The sequence below is a fragment of the Danio rerio genome, chromosome 23 (genome assembly GCF_052040795.2).
Source record: "Danio rerio strain M-AB ecotype USA chromosome 23, GRCz13ab, whole genome shotgun sequence".
In the NCBI taxonomy this organism is placed as follows: domain Eukaryota; kingdom Metazoa; phylum Chordata; class Actinopteri; order Cypriniformes; family Danionidae; genus Danio; species Danio rerio.
In genome coordinates this window covers 7,489,656-7,516,502 of record NC_141043.1, presented here as the reverse complement: position 1 = coordinate 7,516,502, position 26,847 = coordinate 7,489,656, and the positions used below count along the sequence as shown (strand labels likewise).

At 34.8% G+C, this 26,847-nt stretch overlaps 1 protein-coding gene across 2 annotated transcripts in view; it reads right to left on the bottom strand.

The window, feature by feature from the left end:
• Positions 1–595: 595 nt before the first annotated feature.
• si:dkeyp-73a2.2 overlaps positions 596–26,847 on the bottom strand; it is a 154,758-nt gene continuing 128,506 nt past the window's right edge. The window contains exons 2-5 of one of the 2 annotated variants that reach the window (XR_015523154.1): positions 23,779–23,937; positions 6,064–6,215; positions 3,766–3,826; positions 596–1,991 (exon numbers count right to left, since the gene is read on the bottom strand). Coding sequence is in view for 1 of the 2 variants with exons in the window: in XM_087306555.1 (XP_087162681.1) it covers positions 1,678–1,956 (279 nt within the window). In the remaining variant the exon portion in view is untranslated. Of the gene's footprint in view, positions 1,992–3,765; positions 3,827–6,063; positions 6,216–10,225; positions 10,350–23,778; positions 23,938–26,847 lie in introns of those variants that run through there. The other variant, XM_087306555.1, reaches the window with a different exon arrangement.

Sequence of the window (26,847 nt, the reverse complement as noted above, 5' to 3'; positions counted from 1 at the left end):
CTTCATTACAAAAATGCTCTGTTTTATAAACGTTTTAAACTTATAAAATTCAATGTTGAGGTGCAGCTGATCACAGAGACTTGTAACATTTGTTTTAATCCCAGTTTCTTTGCAAATACGTACTGTGGTCATGTTATTATGGACACATGGCAGCTGTCAACCAATTCAGTGGGTGGAAAAAACCACACTCGTCACGTTGCGGTGGGCCTCAAAATCACTGGGATTTGGATCCTATTTTAAGGTCAGGACATTTAAAAAAAGAGACTTTTCAGGCTCTATTTTGAAGGTCCATGCGCAAAGCGCAAAACGCAGGGTGCAAACGTTTTCAGGGCGTGTCAGAACAAATATTTGCTAATTTAAGGACGGGAAAATCCGCTTTGCGCCGTGGCGCATGGTCTAAAAGGGTTGAGTTTATTTTCTTAATGAGTCAAAGGTGTGTTTTGAGAATAAACCAATCAGAGTCTCATCTCCCATTCCCTTTAAGAGCCAGCTGTGTCGCGCCATAAGCGCATTTGCTATTTACCGGACGTAAAGTAAGTGGAAGTGGAAAAACTGAGCATTTCACAAGCAAACAGTTAACAGTTTTTTTTTTTTTAACAGAAAACAGTTAAACAGAGCATCTACTGCGCAAGAATGAGAGATAATCGATCTACTTTCACTTTTGCTCTTGGGTAAGGAAACCTTTACGCAAAGACATCAATTAGCCTATAAAAAAATTATTTCGTTTGTTAGGCGCAAATATTTGTAAAAAATATTTGTTTGAGAAATTTTATAATTAATCCCATAGTTTGTTGTAACTCAATAGTCTTAAGACAAAACGTTTACCCTATTTTAAAATTGAAGTCAGCTAATCACCTTGAAAGCAAGGATTTACTCACCCATGTAGTAAACTAATCACGTGTTAAAAATATAGTACCACATCCACGAACTTCCATAGTACTTTTCATTCTAAGGATGTCAGTGGCTACTGGTGTCCAAAAGTGTTCAAAATATGTTGTTTTGTATTCAACAGAAAAAAAAATTCAATTCAACTTTTGCATTATAATGTCGTAAAAACACAATGTTATACATTTTGGTGACTGTGAATTTGGTACTTTCATTATCCTTAAGGTTTCCAACAATACTTAAATTTGGAAAGAACGTTAAAATATTGACTAGCAATAAGGTCAATATAATTGCATTGACCATCAATGACATCATATCAGTGTTATCCTATTGAGTACACACAACAGGGAGCTGCTATCAATATTCAGGCTACTGAAATAGCTTTTTCATGTTTCATTTTTGCTTTTACCTTTGAATGGACAATCATGCATTCTCTATGTACAGGGTGAGGCCATAATGACCACATATTGAACGAACATGTCAATCACATATTGAAGTGTTTTAAACTTATATTTTGGTAGCATGACAGCACAATCATTTCATGTTTGCTTGTAGCATTTGATATGTCAAATGATGGACCTATAAGTGCCATGTGACATCATTAAAAGGATAGTTCCCTCAAAAACTTTAAATGTACTCACCAGTTTTGTTTTTTTAACTCAACACAAAAGAAGATATATTGAAAAATATTGGGATACTGGTAGCCATTGAAATCTATAGTAGGAAGAAAATATTATGAAAAATCAATAACTAGATTTAGAGCTTTTTTTTTTTAAATATCTTCTTTTTTGCTCACCAGAAAAAAAGAAACTCATGTTTAAAACAAGGACCAGTAAATATTGACACAACTACATTTTTGGGTGAACTAAAGCACTGATATACTTGAAATAAAATCAAATAATTGACAAAAGTTGGTACTAATTTTTGGATTAAGTGAAGATTGAAATAACTGTGCAGACTTATCAGCTGGAGAACACTCCTGATCCACCATTTGTCCACAGTGATGATGTAACAGGTAGGTGTGGTCCTGAAGCTCCGCCTTCTTTGATTGGGATATCTCCTTTGACTCATTTACTCTGTTCAGTCAGTCTGTCGAGGTCAAACATCTGCAAGTGAAACAAACACAGAAAAGCTGCTTTGTTAAAGAAAACTAAACAGTTATTCTAAGCATTTTTTTTATTTAATAATGCAAATGCATTTAACGTACAAATTGTCAAATAAACATGACTTTACACTTTATTAGTGTGTAATTGCAGAGCTTGTGAAAGCATCTACACATTGCTATGATCTTTTTTTTTTCTTAAATTTAGTTTTTCTTAAATTACTGATTTAATTTTATATTCTTCGACACACTAAGTAGTCTTTCAGCCTTGCATCTTTTCAAATATGATATTTTAAAAAATTTGTTCATAATACCAGAATTAATAAAACAACAACAGTAACAACAACAACATATTTTTAAATCTACACTGTTGTCCAAAAAAATGGGAAATGCAATATTATATATGTTTCTTATGTCCACCAAGGCTGCATTTATTTAATAATAATAATAATAATAATAATAATAATAATAGTAATAATAATATTATTAATAACAATAATAATAACAATAATGTAAAAATATAAATAATAGTGTAAAAATATAATTGATATTGTAAAATATAGTTACAATTTTAAATAATATTTTTCTATTACAGTCTATTTAGTATGTAATTTATTTCTTACATTTCTTGTTCCATTATTCCAGTCTTTATTTTCACATATTCCTGCAGAAATCCTCTAATTGAATGCGTTCATGCTGGAGAAAATATTTATATAAAATTATTTTGCTGCTGAAAATTGTTGAGATGCTTAATATTTTTGTGGAAATCATGATACATCTTGAGGATGAATAAAAAGCTGAAAAGGCAATAAAATCTTGCATACAATTATGAATTATTTACATGTTAATATACTCCATTTTCACAGAATAAAAGAATCAATGTATACAAACAAACAAACAAACAAACATTTAAATAGTAATGTAAAAACCAAGCCTCATATAACCTTTAGGGCTTTTGAGAGCATAACATGGGAAGAAAAAAATCCTCACAAGGCTCATTGTGTTTATATTTAAACATAATTTAAAACTTTAATAAAATGTCATTTTATTACGAGTTGTAACCATTCTGTCTGTATGGCCTTTGATGTTTGTGATATATTACTGCAATAGATCATGTCCAGGTTTTTCCCAGATGAATGCATTCACATTTCTGTGTGTGTGTGCTTGATAAAGAGAGAGTGAAGAGACATATGTGTGTGTGTGTGTGTGCGTATATATGTGTGTGCGTGTAAGTGATCTCCATTCTCAAGCAGAAAACAGACATACAGATCCTCCAGAGGAAGTCTGGATATCAGCAGTGCGGTCAGAAACCCTACGGTCAGGAACTCTCCACATCCATAACAGACAAAGAATGCAAGCACAGACTACACGCATGCGTGAAAGCATATTCTGATGAACTACAGCAAATGATCTGCTTTCAGCTCTGCTCTTCAGTGCCTCCTCCAGTGAGTGAAGCCATTACTACACCTGACAACTGGCTTGACAAATCGCACGTGTGATAGTGTTATCTCCGTCAGATGCTTTATCTGTTAACCATGATGTATGAGAATGTATACAAAAACAATATACAAAATTCTAGTGCGGGCTGAATGTTGATTAGTGTGAAACCGAATCAGGAAAACCTTGTAAATAGCCATGAACATGTTGTTTGGGATAAATGGACAAGGTTTTTTTTATTAAAGGGTTGGCTCTGTTCATTTGCATTGGGACTCCTTGTAAGAAGTTAGTGTTAAATGAAATGAATGAATAAATAATTTATAAACAGTTAATGTACTTACTGCCCATAAACAAAGGACAAAGGTCACATCTTATAAATTACTGGCAGCGAGAAAGCGATCACTGTTGATAGAAACAGAGAGAGAAGGGAAAAATATGTTAAAAATACAAAAAAGCAAAGAAACAAAAACATACAAATGAACAAATATTAAGTCTTATTTGTTTTATTTCGGCTAGAATAAAAGTAGTTTTTAATTTTTTAAAGACCATTTTAAGGTCAAAATTATTAGCCCCTTTAAATTATTATTATTTTTTTCATAGTCTATAGAACAAATTATCGTTATACAATAACTTTCCTAATTACCTTAACCTGCCCAGTTAATCTAATTAACCTAGTTAAGCCTTTAAATGTCACTTTAAGCTGTATAGAAGTGTCTTGAAAAATATCTAGGCAAATATTATTTACTGTCATCACGGCAAAGATAAAATAAATCAGTTATTAGAAATAAGTTATTAAAGGGGAGCTAATAATTTAGGGGGGCTAATAATTATCCATTTCTTAGTGAATGTAGCCAATATATTTGGTGCACTTTAATATTAAAAAATTAAAAATATACATTAAACAATTATATCCATTAAAATAAAAATTTTGTCGCCTAACATCGAAAAATACAAGATTTGAACTAAATTGTTTTTCCAGTTTATTAAAATATTATTTAATAAAAAACAAAACTTTTGCACACAGGGCTATACGGTTTTGGATTTTGTTTTCCCTTATTAATAAAAGTCTTCATTTAAAAAACGAAATGACGTGCTTACATGCGTTATGTTTGACTATTATTTATTTTATTTATTTTTTTTGTGTGGAAATCATGATTCATTTTTAGGATGAATAAAAAGCTAAAAAGCATTAAAATAGGAATCACATACAATTATGAATTTATGACATTCAATACAATCCATCTTCGCTGCATAGAATAATCAACATATTAAAAAAACAAATACATTTGAACAGTAGTGTAAAAACCAAGCTTTATAACCCTTAGGGCTTTTATGTTTCTCTTGATTTTTTCAGTTTATTAAAATTTTACTCAATACAAACTACATCGTTTTTCAAACATATATATATATATATTTTTTTTTTATGTGTGTAAATCATAATACATATTTAGGATAAATAAAAAGCTTTTAAAAAGCAATAAAATAGGAATCTTACATACAATCATGAATTAAAGACATTCAATATAATCCATCTTCGCTGCATAAAAGGATCAATGTATTAAAAAACACACACATTTGAACAGTAGTGTAAAAACCAAGCTTTATAACCCTTAAGGCTTTTATGTTTCCCTTGATTTTTCCAGTTTATTAAATTAATTTATTTTTCCCTTTATTAATTAAATTTTCCGTTTATTAATTTTGTTTACCTTATTAATAAAAACCTTCATTTTAAAACTGCCTGACATGTTTTCTTGTGTTATTTGTTTACTATTATTTACATTTGTTTAATGATCTGAAGTATTAAAGTGAGACAAACACATAAAAAAATTATATTCAATTCAATTATTCGCAGTTATTCAATTATATATATATATATATATATATATATATATATATATATATATATATATATATATATATATATATATATATATAAGGGGGCAACAGACCTTTACATATAATCAAATCTTATCATATCAGTGGCATTTATTTTTAGTTTTAAAATGTATACAGTTTCGCCACAAATATTAAGAAACAAGAACTGATTCTAGAGCAGCAAATCAATACATCAGAATGATTTGATTTCTTATATATCATATGACACTAAAGACTGGAATGATGATGCTGAAAATCCTGCATTTCAAACACACACACTGTGAAAAATGCTGTTCCACACATTTTTGTAGGGAAATTTAAGTGGTGTGAACATAAAACAATTAAGTTGTCTCCAAAAAAAAAAAAAAAAATTCAAGCATTGTTGTTGTTCATTTTAAATAAGTAGTTTGAACAACCAACACTCCTTTGAGTGCATGAATAAATGAATCTAATTTGTAATATTTTACGGTATTACTGTTTTTACTGTATTTTTGCTCAAATTAATGCAAATCTGATGAGCATGTCTGTTAATAAGAACTAACCAACCCCAAACTTTAAAATAGTCTATATTACTCCATTGCATTATAATTTAGTCTATTAAATGATGAATATGCATGCTACATTTTAGTTTAAATACCACATCTTTTCTAGCCTTGTCAATAAGGTCTTGCTAATTCTTATTGTTAGAGTGTATGAAGTAACGTTTCATTACGCAAATAAATTGTATGTAAACGCCCTGCTAAAGACAAAATGTCAAAGTTCACCTGTGTTTTCTCAGCTCTCCTGGTTAATTAAGGTGACAATAGTGACTCATTGACAGAGAGAAGCGAATTTGCATTGAATGGAGCTAGAGCTGTGTCCTTCCCCACTGGTGCTTTAAATATCCCCCCGTCTGTTTACTTTCCCATCCATGACCCTAAGAAAGAAAAGACAGAACGGTGGAGAAAGAGAAGGGGAGTTCATCTTTAACTGAAATAATGCATCTGTTATAAATGCCATTCACACTTTACGGCTCCACATGCAGCTCATTCATGTGTTTTCTCTGTGTGTGAGATTGAGGTGGAGTTTGCTTGATCTGAGTTGCGCAAATGTCACTAAGGCTGAGTTGGCAGCCTACCTGAGTCATTCTGCTGAGGGTTCACATTCTTATCATGCACGCACACACGCATACACGCACACAAACGTGCACGTATGCACACATAAACAAGCACAGAAATTACACTAAAGCTGTAAAATTGCAGGTCTGTACATGTGTAATATTTGTTAAGAACTGGACCCTGCACACTCATATATCATTCAGGAGACAGAAAAATTACTTTAACAGGTCGAATTAGTGCTGACTAATAATGAAATGGCAATGTGCTGTCAAAAGCAAAGTTCTGGACAACATAAATCCAGCAACATTTTGTGTATTAATTCATATCTGCCTATAAATACCTGTGGCGACAGCACAATAATAGCCTTTCGAAAATGAACCCTAGTTTAGCTAGAAATAAAAATCAAAACAAAAGTATGGCTATTAGAAAACACAAATCATTCACAGTCATTTTGCTACACTAACATATCTGAAAACGGGTAGTTCACCCAAAACATCTCACTATTCTCTCAATTTACACGCCTCAAGTGGTTCCAATCCAAACCTTGGTGAGTTTCTTTCATCTGTTGAACACTCAAGAAGATATTTTGAAGAAACCTGAAAACCTGTTGACTTCCATAGGAAAAACAAATATTACGGAAGTCAATTATTACAGGTTTCCAGCTTTATTCAAAATCTTCTTTTGTGTTTAACAGAAGTAAAAAAAAAAAGTCCTAAACAGTTTGAAAAAAGACTGAGTAAACCAAACTATCCCTTTAACCATGGTAGGTCAATTTCTTGTGAAAGGTTTCATTCTTAAAATGATCCCCCTATATACAGTTGAAACCAGAAGTTTAAATATCTAAAAAAAAGTCTAATGGTAAATCATACTAAACATTTACTATTTTAGGTCCGTTAGGATTACCTAAATGATTTACATTTGCTAAATGCCAGAATAATGAGAGAGTTTACAAACATTTCCTTGGTAATTTTTTAACTTTGCTTTTAAACTGTATAACTTTGGTCAAATGTTTTGGGTATCCTTCCACAAGCTTCTCACAAAAGTTTGAAGGAATTTTGGCCCATTCCCCCTGACAGAATTGGTGTAACTGAGTCAGATTGCTCACACAAGCTTTTTCAACTCTGCCCACAAATTTTCTATAGGATTGAGATCAGGGCTTTGTGATGGCCACTCCAAAACATTCACTCTGTTGTCCTTAAAGCACATTTTAACTAATTTGGCAGTATGCTTAGAGTCATGGTCTGTTTAGAAGACCCATTTGTGGCCAAGTTTTAATTTCTGATGTCTTGAGATGTTGCTTCAGTGTTTCTACATATTGTTCTTTCTTCATGATGCCATCTATGCTGTGAAGTGGACCAGTCCCTCCTGCAGCAAAACAGCCTTACAACATGATGCTGCTGCCCCCATACTTCACAGTTGGGATGGTGTTCCTAGGCTTGTAAGCTTTCCCCTTTGTCCTCCAAATGTAACACTGGTCATTATGGCCAAACATTTTAATCTTGGTTCCATCAGACCCCAGGACATATCACCAAATATTATTCTTTTCCCCCTAGTGTAATTTAGCAAATTGAAATCTGTTTTTTTTTTTATTTATTTTTTATGGATTCTGTCTTGTTGATTTTCCCATGTTGTCACATAAGTAAGCAGTGTGTTTGAGGTTTTCCTTAAATACTATTCTACAGTTGTGCCTCCGATTAACTCAAATGTTGTCAGTTAGCCAATCAGAAACTTCTCAAACCTTGACACCATCATCTGAGCTTTTTCAGATGTATAATAATCCTATGGTATGTAACATTGACTTTCAAGAAAAGTTATAACAATTTCTCAAAAAAATATCTCTCTCATTATTCTGCTATTAAGCATAACAGAAACACATTTGATAATCTTAACTTACCTGAAAAAGAAAAAGTTTAGTCACAATAACATCTGACTTTTTTTTTTAAATGGTTATGTGCCTTTTTATTCTAAAATGCGGAAGTGCGCCTGTTTTCGCGATTGTCTTAGAACTTCCGTTTCAGTCGCCTATGGGAGAAATGACAAGGAATAATAAACGGCAAAAAACGGTCAAACTACTTGCTCTACAAACAAATGTTTGCATGACTATACAGACCAAGTAGAATAATCATACAAATAAATAAATAAACAAGGAAATATCAGTTTACAACATCAAACAGCGAAACGAGCAGTTTTTAATGTCTAAAAATGAATGGAAGTTAATGAGACCAGAAGTCTCGTGCCAAAAAGATTCAAATGGCAGCGCCCACTCATCTGCGGAGAATAAGGTCAATACAGTGCATGTTAACTTCTGGTTTCAACTGTAAATTAACCATAGTTTTATTACAGTAAGAAGAAAGCATTAATTTGCTTAACATTGATTACCATTTGCAGGCTACAGTTTTACAACAAATATTCTACTGTTTGGGTATTTCCATGGTTAATTTTCACAAGTCTAGGCCAGGGATGCCCAAAGTAGGGCCCATTGGCCAAAGTTGGCCCATTGCAACCTTAGATTTTGGCTTCCCATCCCATCTGAGAAAAGGGGAGAGGGTTGGGACGAATGACTTAAAAAAAAGATCATCATTTCTAATTTGACGTAACTCTTTTTTTTTTTTTTTTGGTTTGTTTGTTTTTATTGCTGAACTACAGAAAAAAAAATGTTGTAGGTAAATCAGATTTTCAAAACTGTAAATAATGTCACTGGACAGATAAGGGACTATGGAGAAGACATCAGCGAGTAAACCAAGGCAAAATAGTGTAACTCCATTCTGTCATTAATGAGATTATTTTTACTAAGTTCATTATAAAATGTAAAAAATATATATATTCTGTATTAGTTAATCTAAAGGCAGCAAGGTGGCGCAGTGGGTAGCAAAATCGCCTCACAGCAAGAAGTTCGCTGGTTCGAGCCCCGACTGGGTCAGTGGGCATTTCTTTGTGGAATTTGCATGTTCTCCCCATGTTTGTGTGGGCTTCCTCCGGGTGCTCCGGTTTCCCCCACAAGTCCAAAGACATGTAATTATAGGTCAATTGGGTAAGCTAAATTGTCTGTAGTTAATGAGTGTTTATGGATGTTGCCCAGTGATGGGCTGCGGCTAGAAGGGCATCCACTGCGTAAATCATATGCTGGAGAAGTTGGCGGTTCATTCCGCTGTGGCGACCCCAGATTAATAAAGGGGCTTAGCTGAAAAGAAAATTAATAACTGATAGTTATTACAAAGCATATAGTTAATTTAAAAGGTTTTCTAATTATTTGTATAATATTAAATAAATTAGGAAATTAACCATGGCTGCTATATGTACCTTCGACCTACAACCCACAATCAAGTTGGTTTTGGCACCCCTGGTCTAGGCCTATATGCTCACATACGGTCAAGAGTTTTCAGAACTGATTCAATAAACTTAGATGGGCAATAATTTTCTTATTTGTGATCTAAAATAATGTGGGGCTATTTATATTTCGTTATAACAGCAACAATACGCGTATTAGTATGACGCAGACAATGCTTATGTTTGTTAGCATGAAATGTTAGCAAATTTGAAACAGTGGTTTCTTAAATGTATGGCTCTAATAAAACTGTTTCACAAGTAAGTAAATCTTCTGTAGTATTAGCTTTAGGTTATGCCAGGTCTAACGATACATAAATTAGCAGAATAGGGTAGCTTATCAACGCTGTGAATTTGTTTGTTTTCTAAACATTTTCCATAAATCAACTTCATAAGCACAAACGTAGCAGGATCTCATTTGGCTCTTGCAAGTAAATGTATACAAGTGTGACCGTGTTTAAGGGGTTAACGTTTATTATAATTTAGTAAGTATCTTTTTTTGTACCTCAAATTAGTCGCCCGTCAGCTGGTAAACTAAGCTCTAAAGCAGTCGTTTTCTTGTTGATCCACTAGATGGCGCACTTTCACAGTTATTAGCACAGAAGTGATTGTGAAGTCACCGGTTCCGCAGAACACCCTACACAGCATCACTCCATATAGCAGATCCACAGCCTGGATAGTGAAAAAGGTGGTTCTTTTTTCTTTCTGGACATTTTCGCAGTTATTCACAGTTATTCAACGAATTTTCTATTTAATTATGAGATTTAAATACTGCATTTTAGTGATGTTTTAAGCACCTTTTCTTTGCTAGATTAGCTTTTCAGATGGTCACACTGTTTGATGTAGGCCTAAAGATTTAGAATAAAGAAACATGAAGAGGCTAGCCTACTTGTTTTGGGGCTACTTTATGATATATCACTAGGGGAAAAAAAGCAATCTATTGAAATTTTACATTTAAAAATGTGGCCTATTGTCATTTATTAGGCAAATAAAAAACTGGCCATCACATTCAACTTTCCTCAGTCTCAGAATTTGTCCATTTGAATGAAAAATAAAAAAAATAAAAATAATAACAATAATGTAAAGCTTAATTTTTCCAGCTTTTCTTGTAAACAAGTACATTTGAAAATTCATGGATAACAACAATAGCTTTATAAGTATTAATATAAAAGCTGACTTTGCTTGCACCAGATTCCTCTTGGTCTTAAAGGCTTTTTGATGGGTTATTTTGATTACTTATAATGGCATAACAGTCGAAACAGGACAAATGAGCTCATGTATGTGACAAATACTGGACCTTTATCAGTGAGGGGTGGGTCTTCAGAACCACCAGAAGCCCCTTGGCTACAGGCCTGCCTGCATAGGAATGACAGAGTTAGGATTGAAATGACATTGATCAGAGAATGAGTCGCCTTATTTTAAATATTGTTTTTGTCTGCAACAAACTGCCACTGGGTTGGAGAAACATTTCATATTCCTTGTCATTTTTTTTGTAACTACTCATTTTATTTATTTATTGACATTTTTGGTAATATTTTACATGAAGTTTCCTTTTTATATTATTTAAATTCATTAATGTATATTAATATATAAAAAGATATGATATTAAAAAATCTTATACCCTATGTTAAAATATTATTAAAATCCACTTTGTACTCCACATTATACCGTACTGTAAACAAACAGGAACAGTTTCCTTCATCCAACGTTAACAAAAATGAAAAAATGAAAAAACTGCATAGTGCTTAGGTCAGGGGTGCCTAAACTTTTTCTTCTGAAGGGTCAAAAAGCAAACTTGACTAAGGGTGGTGGGCCGAAGGTAAATACACGAAAGTTATTTATTGATATAATTTATATAATTTATATAATAATCTAAAAAAAAAAAAATAGAAAGCATTGCTTTATGTTAACTAATACAGTATATTTATACATTTTATAAGGAACTTATTACAATTAAAACCAAAAACAATCCCATTTATAATGGTGTTCAGTGGAGGACCTGTTTTTTTCCCTCTGTTTCCTTGCCTATGTTCCTAGTCTTCTGTTCATCGAGAGACAGTATTTACATTTTAGAAAATCAAATTCATTTATGGATACATTTAATTGAAACGTTTAATTTCAATTAGCTTTTTTGTAGCTGAGCAATTAAAAAAACAAACAAACAAACAAACAAACCAACAAAAAGAAGGTTATGGGAAATTAGAAGTGACAATCTGTGTTAAAGGCATTTGCCCCAAGCCTCCACATCACTCTCTTTTATGATGGGATAGTGGGCCAAATCAAAGGTTACCATGGGCCAACTTTGGCCCGCGGGCCCTAGTTTGGGCATCTTTGGCTTAGATCATATAGCCTAATGCATTATCTAATGTTAATGATGTGGGGCAACATTAAGAAATTCACATTAAATAGTTTTTACAAATTTAAGTGGAACACAAAACAATTCCCAAAAGAAAATCAAGGAATTGTGTTGTTTTAACTCATTTTAAGTAGTTTAAATAACAGCAAACATCATTTTTTTAAATGTAGTATCATTTACTTTAAGTTTTTTAGTTATTTATAAGCAATATAATAACAATATAAGTAAAAAAAAAACAATTATAAACATTTACAAGTCAAGCAGTTTTTAATAAAAAGCTTCCATCTTTAAATACTATTAAATTGATTGACTATTCATCATTTATTTTTTCATCTATCTTTGGCTTATTATCTTTATTCATAAGGGGTCGCCACAGTGGAATGAACCAATTTACTTCATCCAATTCACCTGTACCGCATGTCTTTGGACTGTGGGGGAAACCGAAGCAGCCGGAAGAAACCCACGGGAGACCCAAACAACGGGAGAACATGTAATCTCTACACAGAAATTCCAACTGGCCCAGCCAGGATTCGAACCAGTGGCCTTTCTGCTGTGAGGCGACAGTGCTAACCACTGAGCCACTGTGTCGCCCCTACAATTCATCATATATATAAAAATATTATTAAAAAAAAAAAGTAACTAATGTCTCATGTTACATTAGAAATTTTATGTTAAGTCATATAATTTCACTGGGATGAGAAAAAATAACCTTCCTCTATTGTCCTCTAAAAATTGGGCTAAACAGGGAGAAAAAACAAAACAAAATGAAGGCCAACTCAAAGATATGTCAAAGTCAGAGACCTACACCATCCATACGTCCATCTCTCTCTCTCTCCCTCTCTCTCTTTCTCTGGTCACAGGGGACTGATTAAATGGTTGTGTGTGTGAAGAGCTGAGACAGGCCAACTGAATGCTTTAGTGAATGCGCTGTAATCATATTAGCCAGCACTTCACTAGATAAAGCAGAGGGAGCAAATCAGCACCAACACATAATGGACCTCAGAAAGCTCATCAAACACGAGGACGGAGGCAGGAAGCCATAGATAAGAGTTCGATTGATTCCCATCGTCCTCGTACGTACATATAGCTCTAAGGCAAACACACACACACACAAACACACACCATTCAAATATAGTTATTATGCTTATGAGTAGTGTAAAATAACAAATTACAAATACTTCAATTATTGTAATTGAGTAGTTTTTCTCAGAAATTGTAATTTACTAAGTAGATTTTAAAGATGTGTACGTTTACTTTCCCCTTTTAGTGCAGTATCTGTACTTTTACTTCTTTCTTCAACATTCAGACACTACTTTTTTCCTGTCTATTGGGATTAGAAAAATCAGTCCTGTGATTCCTGTCCATTTAAATTGCACATAGACAGTAAATCGCATCATAATGAACTACCTCAAGCAGGGGCGCCCCTATATAAACTCTGGCCACCCCTGTGGCAACCCCAATATGATTTTGCTGTTGATATTATTAATTTAAATGTACTTACATAAATTCACAATAATTCAATAAATAAAAAAAGCATCCACAAATTACATTTAAACGGATCAGTTTTTTACAGCATAATACTCACTACTACCACTTGACGGTCCATGTGCAGAGCGCAAAACGCAGGAAGCAAATGCTTTCAGGGCGCGTCAGAACGTTTTTTTTTCTAATTTAAGGATGGAAAAATCCGCTTTGCGCCGTGGCTGCTTTTATTCATATTTTAAGTAATATTTACAACAGGTCATTTTACTCTATACGGACCATATTTTTGGGTAAGTAATGGTAATTTTACTTGAGCATGGTTTTTTAATACTCTTTCCACCACTGATGCTTATTAGTTTACATGAACTTTCACATATCATTTGAAAAACATACAATGTAAAATCAGTTGCTGCATCGTTAAATCAAATTAAGTAGCATTTCACCATAAACTGATTTAAAACTCGAAGTCAAAGGGGTAGTTCACCCAAGAATGTAAAATCTGTCATCATTTATTCTCTCTTCATTTGTTGTAAACCTATGTTTATTCCTATTGTTGAACACAAAGGAAGATATTTTTTAAAGGGCCATGAAACCCCCTCGTTTCAGCAGGGTGTTTTCACACCTCTACTTTGGAAAAAGTCAGAAAAGTGGGCGTGTCCAGCTCTGTTTAGGGGGAGTGTCGGAGGAACTAAAGTGGGAGGGTGTGGGAGTGTCTATTTGGGCACGCGTGAGTTTCAGAGTCAAAATACACACACACACACACACACACACACACACACACACACACACACACACACACACACACACACACACACACACACACACACACACACACAGACAGGAGAAAGTGATGGTGTTTAACCTACATGGACATCTGTAGTCGAATTATTTGCCAAATTATTAAATGGTGGACTTTAACTGCAGTTTGGCTCTTTCATTCAGGGGATTCATTCATGCCCCTCGCGACAAACGAGATATTTGATTCGAGGAACTGCTCTAAGCGTGTATTTTTCATGCAATGTTTGATACCGCACGGCAAATGAGAGAAAAAAAACCTCTGCATTTCCCAGGAAACTTAGATGCACACGGCAGGTAGCGTCAGAAAGCCGCGTGTGTTATTCCGGTCACTAAATGCGGTGAAAACCCTACACGAGGTTAAAGTTTGGTTGTGGTGCTAACATGTTTACACTCGGTGCAATAGTTAACTTAGTTCGATACGAACAAACTGAATAAACAAAGAGCACTGGTAGCTCACTTACCAAATCTGTAGAGACAAGACAATCCACAGCAACTAGAGCCGCGTCTTTAGAAAGAGAATACTACAAGCGAATCCGGATCTCAGCATTTGCAGATGAGAACAGCTCTCAGTTAAACAATGTTCCTCCTTAGACACGTAAGTTATTGTTGTCGAGCGTCGCGTACATTGTTAATCCACACGTGAGTCTGAGCTCTCACAGAGAGAAAATGAAAACAAAACTTCACTGCAGCAAACTATTAAAGCAACACTTCACGCTTGTTTGCCAATACAACGTGGTGTGTCTGTCGTCTAAACACTGTGACAGTAATGAATATTAATGAAGTTGCACAATAGAGTGCGCTGATTGGTTTGAACCAAGCCTTACTCATGCATTAATGCAGCACACTGTAAGACGTAATAAGACACACTCTGGCACAAACGCCCAGTCTGCACGCTGGAATACAACGCTATTATGTCATGACCGTGACGCAGCTTCAAAAATTTGTTTCAAACCGGAAGTACGAATTTGCTTAAAATAACTCAAAAACAACCAATTTACACTTTTTAGTGAAATATAGGTGTCCTAATAGTGTTTTTAGCAGTGTGGGACACATATACGACTGTCAACAGCTCAAAAAATGTGTTTTGGTGTTTCGTGACCCTTTAAAAACCCTGATTGCTAGGACCCATTGACAATAGTATTTTTTTCCTACTATGGAGATCAATGGGTGCCAGTAATAATGCCTTCTTCAAAATATTTTCTCTTTTGTTTATCAGAAGATATTAACTCATAAAGGTTTAAAACCAAAGGATTTTTGAGTGAACTATCCCTTTAAATCTTTCATAATTTGAAGAATGACCATACACTGGTTTTATTTAGTTAACGAACACACATGATGTTTTAATGGCATCATTTTGTTCAATGAAAGTGTAGGCAAAACAAAATGTAGCGCATTGAGAACGCTGCATGCTAATATTCATTTTACATATTGTCCTCAAGACAAAATAATACATGAAATGGCACATACAATGCTGTTCAAAGGTTTAAATGCAGGTTAAGTGTCATCCTCAGGCATCAGTGACCATTTTTGATCTTTTAAATAGCTGATTATGAGTGCGCCAGAGTGGTTCTGAGCAGCAAATGACATCAAGTGACTGCAAAGTGAATGTAAAAGTGCAAAATTAGCATGCAAATTTTTCACTTTAACATGCAAAATTGAGACTCGTGGAATGCTTAAGTTTAAACAGAATATGTAGTTTAAGTGTTTTGTCTAATAGTTTTACTAAGGATTTTTTTCATGATGAATATTTATTTATTTGTTTATTTATTTATTTATTTATTTATTTATTTATTTATTTATTTGTTTATTTAGTAAACACATTCTAGAATGAATGAACTGCAAGTATTTAGATAATCAAAATATGATAAAAAAAATTAAACTATTTACACCAAATGGAATGGAATATGGAAATGACCAGAGATGGATAGTAAGGAAGTAGAACTTCTTCACTACTCTACTAAAATACTAAAAGGCTGTATCTGTACTCTACTGGAGTATTGCTTTTTCTCCTACTTCCACTTTTACTTCGGTACATTTTCGATGAGTTTTTCTCTTTGTTGTCAAAACTGAAAGCTGGAGGGGCGTGGTTACGTATGTTAGCCACACCCAATTCCTAAGATATACGTAATCTGACAATTTAACTGAAAAAATAAAAAGCGCAAGTGCATTTTCAGAGTTCAATTGAAGGCTACAAAGGCAAGCCATTTTTTTTTCTTCATGACATGCATGCACAGATTTATTGTTCACCACAAAACCAGCAACGTGAGTTAACAAAATCATATGGTTAGTTTAGATTTTTTGGGGGATTTTAAAACATTTTTAAATCAATATTTAAGCCACTATTCTTATAAACAAACAACATATTTAAAGTCTAAACAACTATTCTAATCTGAAAAAATCTTTTACATTGCATGAATACAAAATATATGTTTAGATATATGTTTAGACCTTCTCCGTTACACTTAAAGTGAATAATAAATGTTGCAGCCAGAGTAAAAGTTTTTGGATGAGATGTGTAAGAACTAGTACTACATATAATTACTTAAAAAAATGCACCAGATCTTCAGTACAGATTACCACCTTGGATGTTTATTATTTTTTAATAATTCAGTGGACTTCCAAATAAAATTATACGCTAATATCCCAAGGTATCTTCTCTAAATTGAAAGAAAAAGCACAACATTTTCCTCATTTGCCTTTCTTTTATTCAACCTAGATATAAAAAACAACACAAAACCACAAATCTGTGTAAAAATAGACACAATTTTGAAGCTGATAGCTTATGAGTGAACCACATCCAAAGGCAGCTGAAGAGTGTCTAGAGGGAAACACGATCTGGACAGAGAGGAAAGGCACTACGTATGCAGTTTGTCAGAGATCTCTGTGGTCTTTATCAGACCGCTAGTGTGTGTGTGTGTGTGTATGTGTGTGTGTGTTTCTCTCTCTCCTGATCTATTCTAGGGCACCACCTTAGTAAGCACAACTGAGTCTGTAGAGACACATCACACAAGCACTAAGTGTCTCTCAAACGCGCACACACAGAAACACACATACACATCCTACAGTTTGAATCACTGCTAAACTTGAACACCTGCCAGTTGGGAAAGTACTTGCTTTTCATTTACACTTAAGCCAATCATTTTAAAGTAGGAGCTTTAACTAGTTTCTTTAAATTCAGTATGGTAAACAGCATTTAGTTAGTTTGTGACTGAGAGGCCATTGACTTCACTGAGGATCACAGAACTGAATCATTCACTCATACATGTGACACATAGCCACTGCACTACAATACTATTGATGTTTTCAGAAATCACTTGGTTTCAAAAGCAGTACAATCTTGTTCGCTGTCTGACAGGAGTAAAAAATAAGTGGACTGGGCATTTCCTGGAAGAAGTCATCAAATAATCAATGCATGTCCGTGTTTGATCGGGGAAAGCTCCAGTGTCCACATTTCTTAAGCGACACTGAAGAGTATTAATAAAACTGTTCCTTCACAGATATGTTTGCATATGTCTGTATAGTCTGAAAATGTGTATAAACTAGGGGCCCTATTTTGACGATCCATGCGCAAAGTGCAAAGCGCAAGGCGCAAAAGCAATAAGGGCGTGTCGGAATCCACTTTTACTATTTTAAGGACGGAAAAATCCGCTTTGCGCCGTGGCGCTTGGTCTAAAAGGGTTGAGCTTATTTTCTTAATGAGTTATAGGTGTGTTTTGAGAATAAACCATGTAGAATCTCATCTCCCATTGCCTTTAAAAGGGAAACTTCTTGTACACACAGACATTCATTAGCCTATAAATAATTAATTTAGTTTGTTAAGCGCAAAGATTTGTTTCAAAACTATTTCTAAATTCAGTTCTGAACGTTGTGGGATGTTGATTTGTTTGGAAATGAAAATCAGGTTGACGGCAGAACCCAATGTAAGGTAGAAGCCAGTGTCCAATGTCGTACTGTAACGACGGGGTGGAAAATGGGTCGCAAGCCCTGTTGCCAGCAGGTCTTGCTCCCTTTAGCCCCCCCCGAAAAGATTATTTGGATTTTCCTCCACCTCGTCAACGGTGAAGGAGGATCCACTCATCTGAAGTGCCAGATTAATGTATTCCCTGATGGTGCAGTGGGGATTGTTCAAAGGCATCATGGAGTATAATGGTTCAGAAAAAATATCATCAGGCATACCCCACTTATTTTCGTGAGATGGGCCAGATCGACAAAGTCCTCGACATACTCCTCAATAGATCGTGCTCCCTGACGCAGGCGCATGATCTGGATACCCGCTGGATCCATGTATTGTGGCCGAGTTTTCTGTAACGGCGGGGAGTGACACCAACAACAGAAGGTAAGATCCAATATGCAGGTTTATTCAGAATAGTCAGGAAAGCAATGGTCAACACAGGTGCAAACAGATCTATACAGGCAGTCCAGAATCGTAGTTAAACACAGGCGAGGGGTCAGAAGACAGGCGGCTAAACAGGAGAACTGGATAAACAAGGCTAAGATCAAAACACGGGAAAACAAGACCAGGATAACGCGTTGTAATGTCACCTTACAGATAAACAAGACTAGGCAATGTGAATGAGTGTGTGTGCTGCTTAAATACTGTGTGTAATCAGTCTTGAAGCAGGATCAGCTGTGGGAGTCTAATCAATGGAGATTTGGAGCAGGTGTGTGTGTGTGTGTGTAGCATGACTGAATATGTAGTCCATTTACTGGCTGATTTGTAGTTCCATGAGTGAGTGTTTACCAGCGACATCTGGTGGTTTGTTCGCTGGTAAACATGACACGTACAGACGTTGAATTGTGGTTAATTTTCAACCTAAAAAAACCAAAATACCAATGTCTAATGATCTAACAGCTTGACGTTGTGTGGACGTTACCAATATGAGGTCTATTAGGCATTGGATTTTCCTTGCCACACCTGACGAATAACTGTCAGTATTTGACATTAATATGACATTGGTTTAAGATGTTGGATTGCTCGATGTTGGATTTTGGCTACTTTCCAACACAACCTAAAATCAATAAAATATCATCGTCATTTCACGTTGTTAGTGGACAATAAAAATGACATTGTCCTTAGATGCTGGTGACCCAAATCTAACCTAATATTAATGTCTTATGACATAGGGCCCTATCATACACCCGGCGCAATGTGGCGCAAGGCGCGGCGCAATAGTCTTTTGCTACTTTCAGCTGGCGTAAGGGTCATTTTGAGGTGTTGCGTTACACTGTTTAAATAGCAAATGCATTTGCGCTCATATGTGCGCCCATAGGCGTTCTGGTCTAAAAAAGCAGGTGTGTTTTGGTGCGTTGCTATTTTGAGAAACTGTAAATAGTCTGTTTTTTAGACCAGAACAAAGTCCGTCTATTGTCTGGCGCAAAGTGCGTTTGGTTACACACTACACACAAGATGTAGAGCAATACGCAAATATCTATACATATGAAAAAGATATAATATATTAAGGACATATATAATAAGGATATATATAGGATATATAAATATAAATATTAAAATATTACAAAGCATATTAATTTCTAGCCTACATGAATTTAAAAACCACTGCCTTCATACTTTCTTCATCTCGGGAGGCTTTTTCAGTTCATTCAATTTGCTCTTTTATAATGTTATTATTATTAGCAGTATTATTTATAATATCCATATTTGTATTTGTTTTATTAAAAAACAAGCTTAGATTTGTCCACCTGTCAGCTTTTAGACCATATGGGGCATAGCAGGTGTATTTGAAAATAACTCAAATAACTGTGGTTTTTGTCCACACTTTGTTATTATTGTTCATTTATTCGTTTGCTGGTAATTAGAACTGAATTTAGAAATAGTTTTGAAACAAATATTTGTGCTTAACAAACTAAATTAATTATTTATAGGCTAATTGATGTCTGTGCGGGAAGGTTTCCCTATCTACGAGAGCAAAAGCGAAAATGGACTTACTTCACGTCATGTTAATAGCAAATGCGCTAATGGCGCGACGCAACTGGCTCTTACAGGTAATGGGAGATGAGACTCTAATTGGTTTATTCTCAAAACACACCTATAACTCATTAAGAAAATAAACTCAACCCTTTTAGACCATGCGCCACGGCACAAAGCGGATTTTCCCATACTTAAATTAGAAAAAAATACTTTCCCTGCGTTTTGCGCTCTGCACATGGACCATCAGAATAGAGCCCATTATGTGTCTGCTGGGAAGGGAAGTTCAGGTGCTAGCCAGACCGGGTGTAGCTGCAAGCTGAGCTGCATGCAATGCTTTTAATATGTGCACCTAACCCAACCTCTCACAGTGATGTCACTAGCTCCATTAAGTGCAATCTATCTGACAATGCATATCTGAGACTGCGTGGCTCAGCTTCCACATGCAAGTCTGTATCCAGATACTATCAAAGAAACATGAAACTACAGAAAAACTCAAAGCAGAAATGTGGTCTAAATCCAGGTGTTTCAGTGTCTAACCTCTGTATAGTGCCTGATTTATTTTGGGTCACCACACTGGAATGAACCAACAAAGACATATGTTTTATGCAGCGGATGCCTGTCCTGCGTGTAGGGAGTTTCCATAGGCTTCTGTTATGTTTTGGGAGGCTAAATGACAGAGTATGTTGGTATTATTTTATCCCCACCCAACAAACCTTTTTGCATATTCACACTTTTAGACAAACATCATCTCTTTAAAAAATATATTTTCCCTATGTAATTACACTAAAAGGCTCTTAAAAATCAATGTAAATAAATTAGAACGTGTTTTGTATCACCATTTGATTATTTTAAACACCAAAGCTTAGGTGACGCAGTGGCGCAGCAGATAGTGCTATCGCCTCACTGCATGAAGGTCGCTGGTTCGAGCCTCGGCTGGGTCAGATGGTGTTTCTGTGTGAAGTTTGCATGTTCTCCCTGTGTTTACGTGGGTTTCCTCCGGGTGCTCCCGTTTCCCCCAAAGTCCAAAGACATGCGGTTCAGGTGAATTGGGTAGGCTAAATTGTCCGTATATGTATGAGTGTGAATGAGTGTATGGATGTTTCCCAGAGATTGGTTGCAGCTGGAATGGCATTCGCTGCGTAAAAAAACATATAAGTGCTGGATAAGTTGGCAGTCTATTCTGCTGGGGCGACCCCAGATTAATAAAAGGGACTACGCCGAAAAGATAAGAAAATAAATGAATGATATGATATGATATGATATGATATGATATGATATGATATGATATGATATGATATGATCGTGATGATAATAAGAAGGCTGTTCAGGTGTCACTTCATCATATCATCACAGTATGCAAGTGACAACAGTGACTTCATGCGATACTTCATGATTGTGTCGATGGCGAAGAATCAGCGTCGGTGCGCGGGCGAGTGGATTGACAGGGGGTGAGGTTTGTCTGATAAACTCGCTGCTGTCTCTATAATGAACGCTACAGTTGAATGAAGAAGGTCTCTCAGTCCCAGCGGCCCGTGAAATGAGCGCGGGTGCGGGTGCGAGGTGACGGCCGAGTGGCAGTGCGCGCAGTAAGCACATTTTCCTCGCGAGGCTAATTAAACCTCTACAGAATAAGTGGCGTCCTATTAGCGCTTCAGAAGCCCGTCCCGTTAATAAAGCAGGCCGGATCGATGCCCTTCATTACCTTGTATGCGGTTCCTCTCTAAATAAATGCTTAAAATACAGGATAGCCCAAAGCTGTTGCTGGCGAAATGGCCTCTTGCGTAGATATCCAAGAGCGCAGAGCTATTCATTCCGTTTAGGTTCAATTTTAATAATTGATGACACAGCACGTGCTGATATGAGGTGTGAGTAGACAGAAAAATGTTCTCAAGTAAGTTTTTAACTGGATTCCTTTCCATTATTAAAATCTGAAAATGGTGAAATAACTGTTAGGTTATAAAGCTGTTCATATAGTCATTATTAAACATCATATTAACCATTTACAAGATTAATAACATTACAAACTTAAAAAAAAAAAATATATATATATATATATATATATATATATATATATATATATATATATATATATATATATATATATATATATATATATATATATATATATATATATATATAGTTTATACAGTGGTGTTGCAGGTCGGGGGGAAAAGGGTGACAGATTGCATATGGCAAGTTAGGGATCATGTACTCACATGCATACATGCATAGGCCTACATACACACAAAAAGCAAAATGAAGTATAAGTATAGGTTACAAGAAACAGGTATTTTTGTGTCTATAGCTGTAATTATGCTTACTGTAGATTTATTAAAAGGATTAACTTAATTAGGTTAACTAGGCAGGTTAATTAGGCAAGTTATTGTATAATGATGGTTTGCTTTGTAGGCTATCAAAAATAGCTTAAAGAAGGTAATAATTTTGGTCTTAAAATGTTTTTTTTATTTTTATTTTTTATTAAAAGCTGCTTTTGTTGTAGCCAAAATAGAAAAATAAAACTTTCTTCGGAAGAAAAAATATTATCAGACATACTGTGAACATTTCCCTGCTCTGTTAAAAATAATTTGGGAAATGATGGCCAATAATTCTGTCTTCAACTGTATATATATATATATATATATATATATATATATATATATATATATATATATATATATATATATATATATATATATTTGTTTTTTTATTTAACTTTAAAATTAAAATTAAACAAAATTTAAATAAGAAATATTTTCTTGGAATCTAGCTGAAATAAAATAAGTTTAATATTTGTATTTCAGTTAATGATTATATTATTTCCCACCAAATAAAATATATATTTTAGTTTTGTGTGTTTACTTTTCATTTAAAAAGTAAACAACACAAAATAAACAGGAAAGAACATGAAAAAAATATATTAGGGTTAATAATAATAATAATAATAATAATATAAAAATCAATATATAAAAGAATATACAGTAGGTGAAAAAAGCTGATGTAGACACATAGCCATACAATGGGGGGCTTGGACCCTTCTTTATAAACATGCGTATGACCCTCTCGTGGGTAATATCTTGCACTAAAGCCTTTCTAAGAAGGACTGTAAGCAAAAATGTATAGAGGAAATTAATAACACACAGTGTCATCAGGGAATAACATTGTGTTAACACATGCAGGCACGGTGCGTATTTTCTTTTTAATGCCCTCCACATCAAAAGAATAATTTATTCATTGAGAACGAATTTACCAGAGTACAGGCAAGAACCTTATTTTCCTATCCTCCCCTGAGGCCGTCACGGCTGACTTGTGTCATATTTACTGTGTAATTGATTTTTAAATGCATTCTTCATCTCGTTTGCCTCCTGTTTCCCCACCCAGAGCAATTGATCTCCCTGCACTCGTCTGCCTAGCTCCTTTCTTCTTCATAAAGGAGAGGAGTTTGATAAAGAGCAATTTTCACTCTCCTTTTTATTATCACCCGTTCTCTCTATACCTCATTTGCCACCGTGGAGAGGACACTCTTAGGGGTCCGAGCTGGAACCAGAGAAGGAGAGGTCAGTAGGAAAGCAGGCAGAGGCTTCACATTCCCGGGAGGAATGGCAGCGGATCAGAAAGTGCCGGCATGTACAGGACTTCCAGTAGGAGGTGGAGGCTGCGCAGAGAGAGAGGCATTGCTAATCAATCCATGGATGCATTGTAAAATCAATGCACTGTATAATTAGGGCAATCCAAGGGTAAAAAAAAATTGCTGCTCTGCAGTTTAGTCTCTCTGCAGTCGCAGGCCCCTCTCTCAAGGTGGACGGCACAGTTTACCCAGAGCGTGCAATGCTATATCTCTCTTTATTTTAGGTATTTATTCAGCTTTTTTCCTATGGCCCGTGATGCTTTGCGTGAGTTATTGGAGTAAGTCCTGATGAACTGTAAACAATCAGTAAACTGGTTTGAATTAAGTGGTGTTGTTCTCCACACAGTTATAATAAATTACTTTCAGACTTTCAGCAGGCCTGAAAACCCCTCAACCTCTAAGCAGGTCTTTTCCTCAGCAATATTATGACATACAACAGCAAACAAGCAAAATAACCTGCCAATGGGGTAAGCAAAATAATCTTGTTTTTTCTTTTGACGTAAGATTAATTTGCTTAACATATTAGCAGATTATTTTGCTTGTTTTAAGGAAAAACTCACTTATTATTGGCATATTATTTCTCAAAACAAGACAATATGTTTTGCTTGTCTAGAAAATGCTTCTTAATATTAGAATTTTTAGATATTTAAACTAGAAACAAGACAAAAAATCTAAGCAAGAAAAGCATTTTTTGCAGTGTATTATTAGCCCAACCGTGAAATTTGTATTCTTTCTAAAATATTTCCCAAGCTATGTTTAACAGAGCAAGGACATTTTCACAGTATTATCTATATTTTTTCTTCTGCAGAAAGTCTTGTTAGTTTTAGTTTTGCTATAAGAGCAGTTTTTCAAGTTTTTGAAGGTGAATATCAATATCAAGAATGTTTTCCCCAGTTTGCTACAGAATAAACTACTATTATCCAATGACATTCAAAAATTGATCCAACGTGCCTAGTTATGCGAATTCACCAAGTTAAGCCTTGCACTTTAGGCTGAATACACTGAAAAAAATTATTCAAAGATGAATCCTTGGATTTACTCAATTTTTTTTTTACGTTAGGTGGTTGTAAACAATTTATTTGGGCTGAATTTAAACAATCAAATTAGGTTGAACATTATTAAACTTAATTTGTTTGTTTAAATTCAACACAAATAGTTTGTTTGCAACAGTTCTGCATGCACCACTTTTTTTCGGTGTACTAGTAACTTGCAAAATAACTACAAAAATATGATATACTTTTCCCAGTGGTTGGTTGCAGCTGGAAGGGCTTAGCTGTGTAAAACATATGCTGGATAAGTTGCTGGTTAATTCCACTGTAGCAACCCTGGATTACTAAAGGGACTAAGCCGAAAAAAAAAATGAATGAATGAATATTATGTATGGTCATCATGGAAAAGACAAAAGAAATGAGTTTCCTAAGATATTATGTTTAAAAAATGCCAAAACAATCTTGTCTTTCTTAAACAGTGCCCGAAATTTTTTTTAATACCCTACATTTTACAGGAGAGCTAATTATTTTGACTTTAATTGAATATTTAATTATTTTAATTGGAAGTTTCCTAAACCTGAAGTGCAAACAAGCACAAAGAAGACTGCATATAGACTCTATCTACTGCCCTATAATGTGATCACTGTGAGGCTTGTTGTGAGAAAGTGCTTACCTCACTGTGTATAACCAGAACACACAGATCATAGTAAAAAAGTATTTTTATTCCAATCATATTTGTTATTTATTAAAATAATATACACTGTTGGCGTCAATAACCTAGTGATTAAGTGCATCGACTTATAGCACCATGGTGCATACAGTGACCTGAGTTCGATTCCCGGCTCAAGATCCTTTGCCGACCCTTCCCCTCTCTCTGCTCTCAATACTATACTGTCTGTAATCTCCATTGTCCTTTTCTATTAAAGGTAAAAAAAGCAAAAAAAAAAAAACAAAAAAAACTATAAAAGGGTCACAAAAAACCAAAACACATTTTTTTGAGCTGTTGACAGTGATATATCAGAATCAGAATCAGAAAGAGCTTTATTGCCAAGTATGTTCGCACATACGAGGAATTTGTTGTTGTGACATAGCTTCTACGGTCAAAAAAACAGATAAAAAATAAATAAATAAATATATATATATATATATATATATATATATATAAATCAGTAAGTAGTGAATGCAAATATACAAATAGACAAGTGTATGTAGAGCTATATTACTATATACAATGTTATATGTGCAGCTGTTATGTGCAATTTGGCATGTAAAATGTATTGTTAAGTAAGTGTATATGTGTATAAAAGTGTAGGGCAAGCAGTGATGTTGGTTCCACAATTATTATCATCAAGTGTTCATAAGATGGATTGCCGACACAGTTTCTGTGTCAGGCTGTTCTGGTGCGTAGTGCTCTGTAGCGTCAACCAGAAGGTAAAAGTTCAAAGAGGTATTGTGCTGGGTGTGTCCCGGTATATGTGTCCCACACTGCTAAAAACACTATTAGGACACATATATTTCACTAAAAAGTGAAAACTGGTTGTCTTTGCGTTATTTCGAGCAAATTCGTACTTCCAGTTTGAAACAAATTTTTGAAGCTGCGTCACGGTCATGAGATCTTAACATGTATTCCAGTGTGTAGACTGGACGTTTGTACATGGGAGTACCTTATTACGTCTCTGAGTGTGCTGCATTTATTCATGAGTAAGACTTCAAACCAATTAGCACGCTCTATTGTGTATGCGGTGCAACTTCATTAATATGCATGATAGCTTTGAAGACTGTTGTTACCTGTTACAAGGTTCAGACGGCAGAGAGACGCCACGTTGTGTTGCAAGTGGATGAACATGAATTGTTTGGAGATACGGGTCGTCAGTGTTGCTTTTATAATTTGCTGCAGTGAAGGTTTTGTATTCATTTTCCCTCTATGAGAGCGCAGCAGGACTCACCT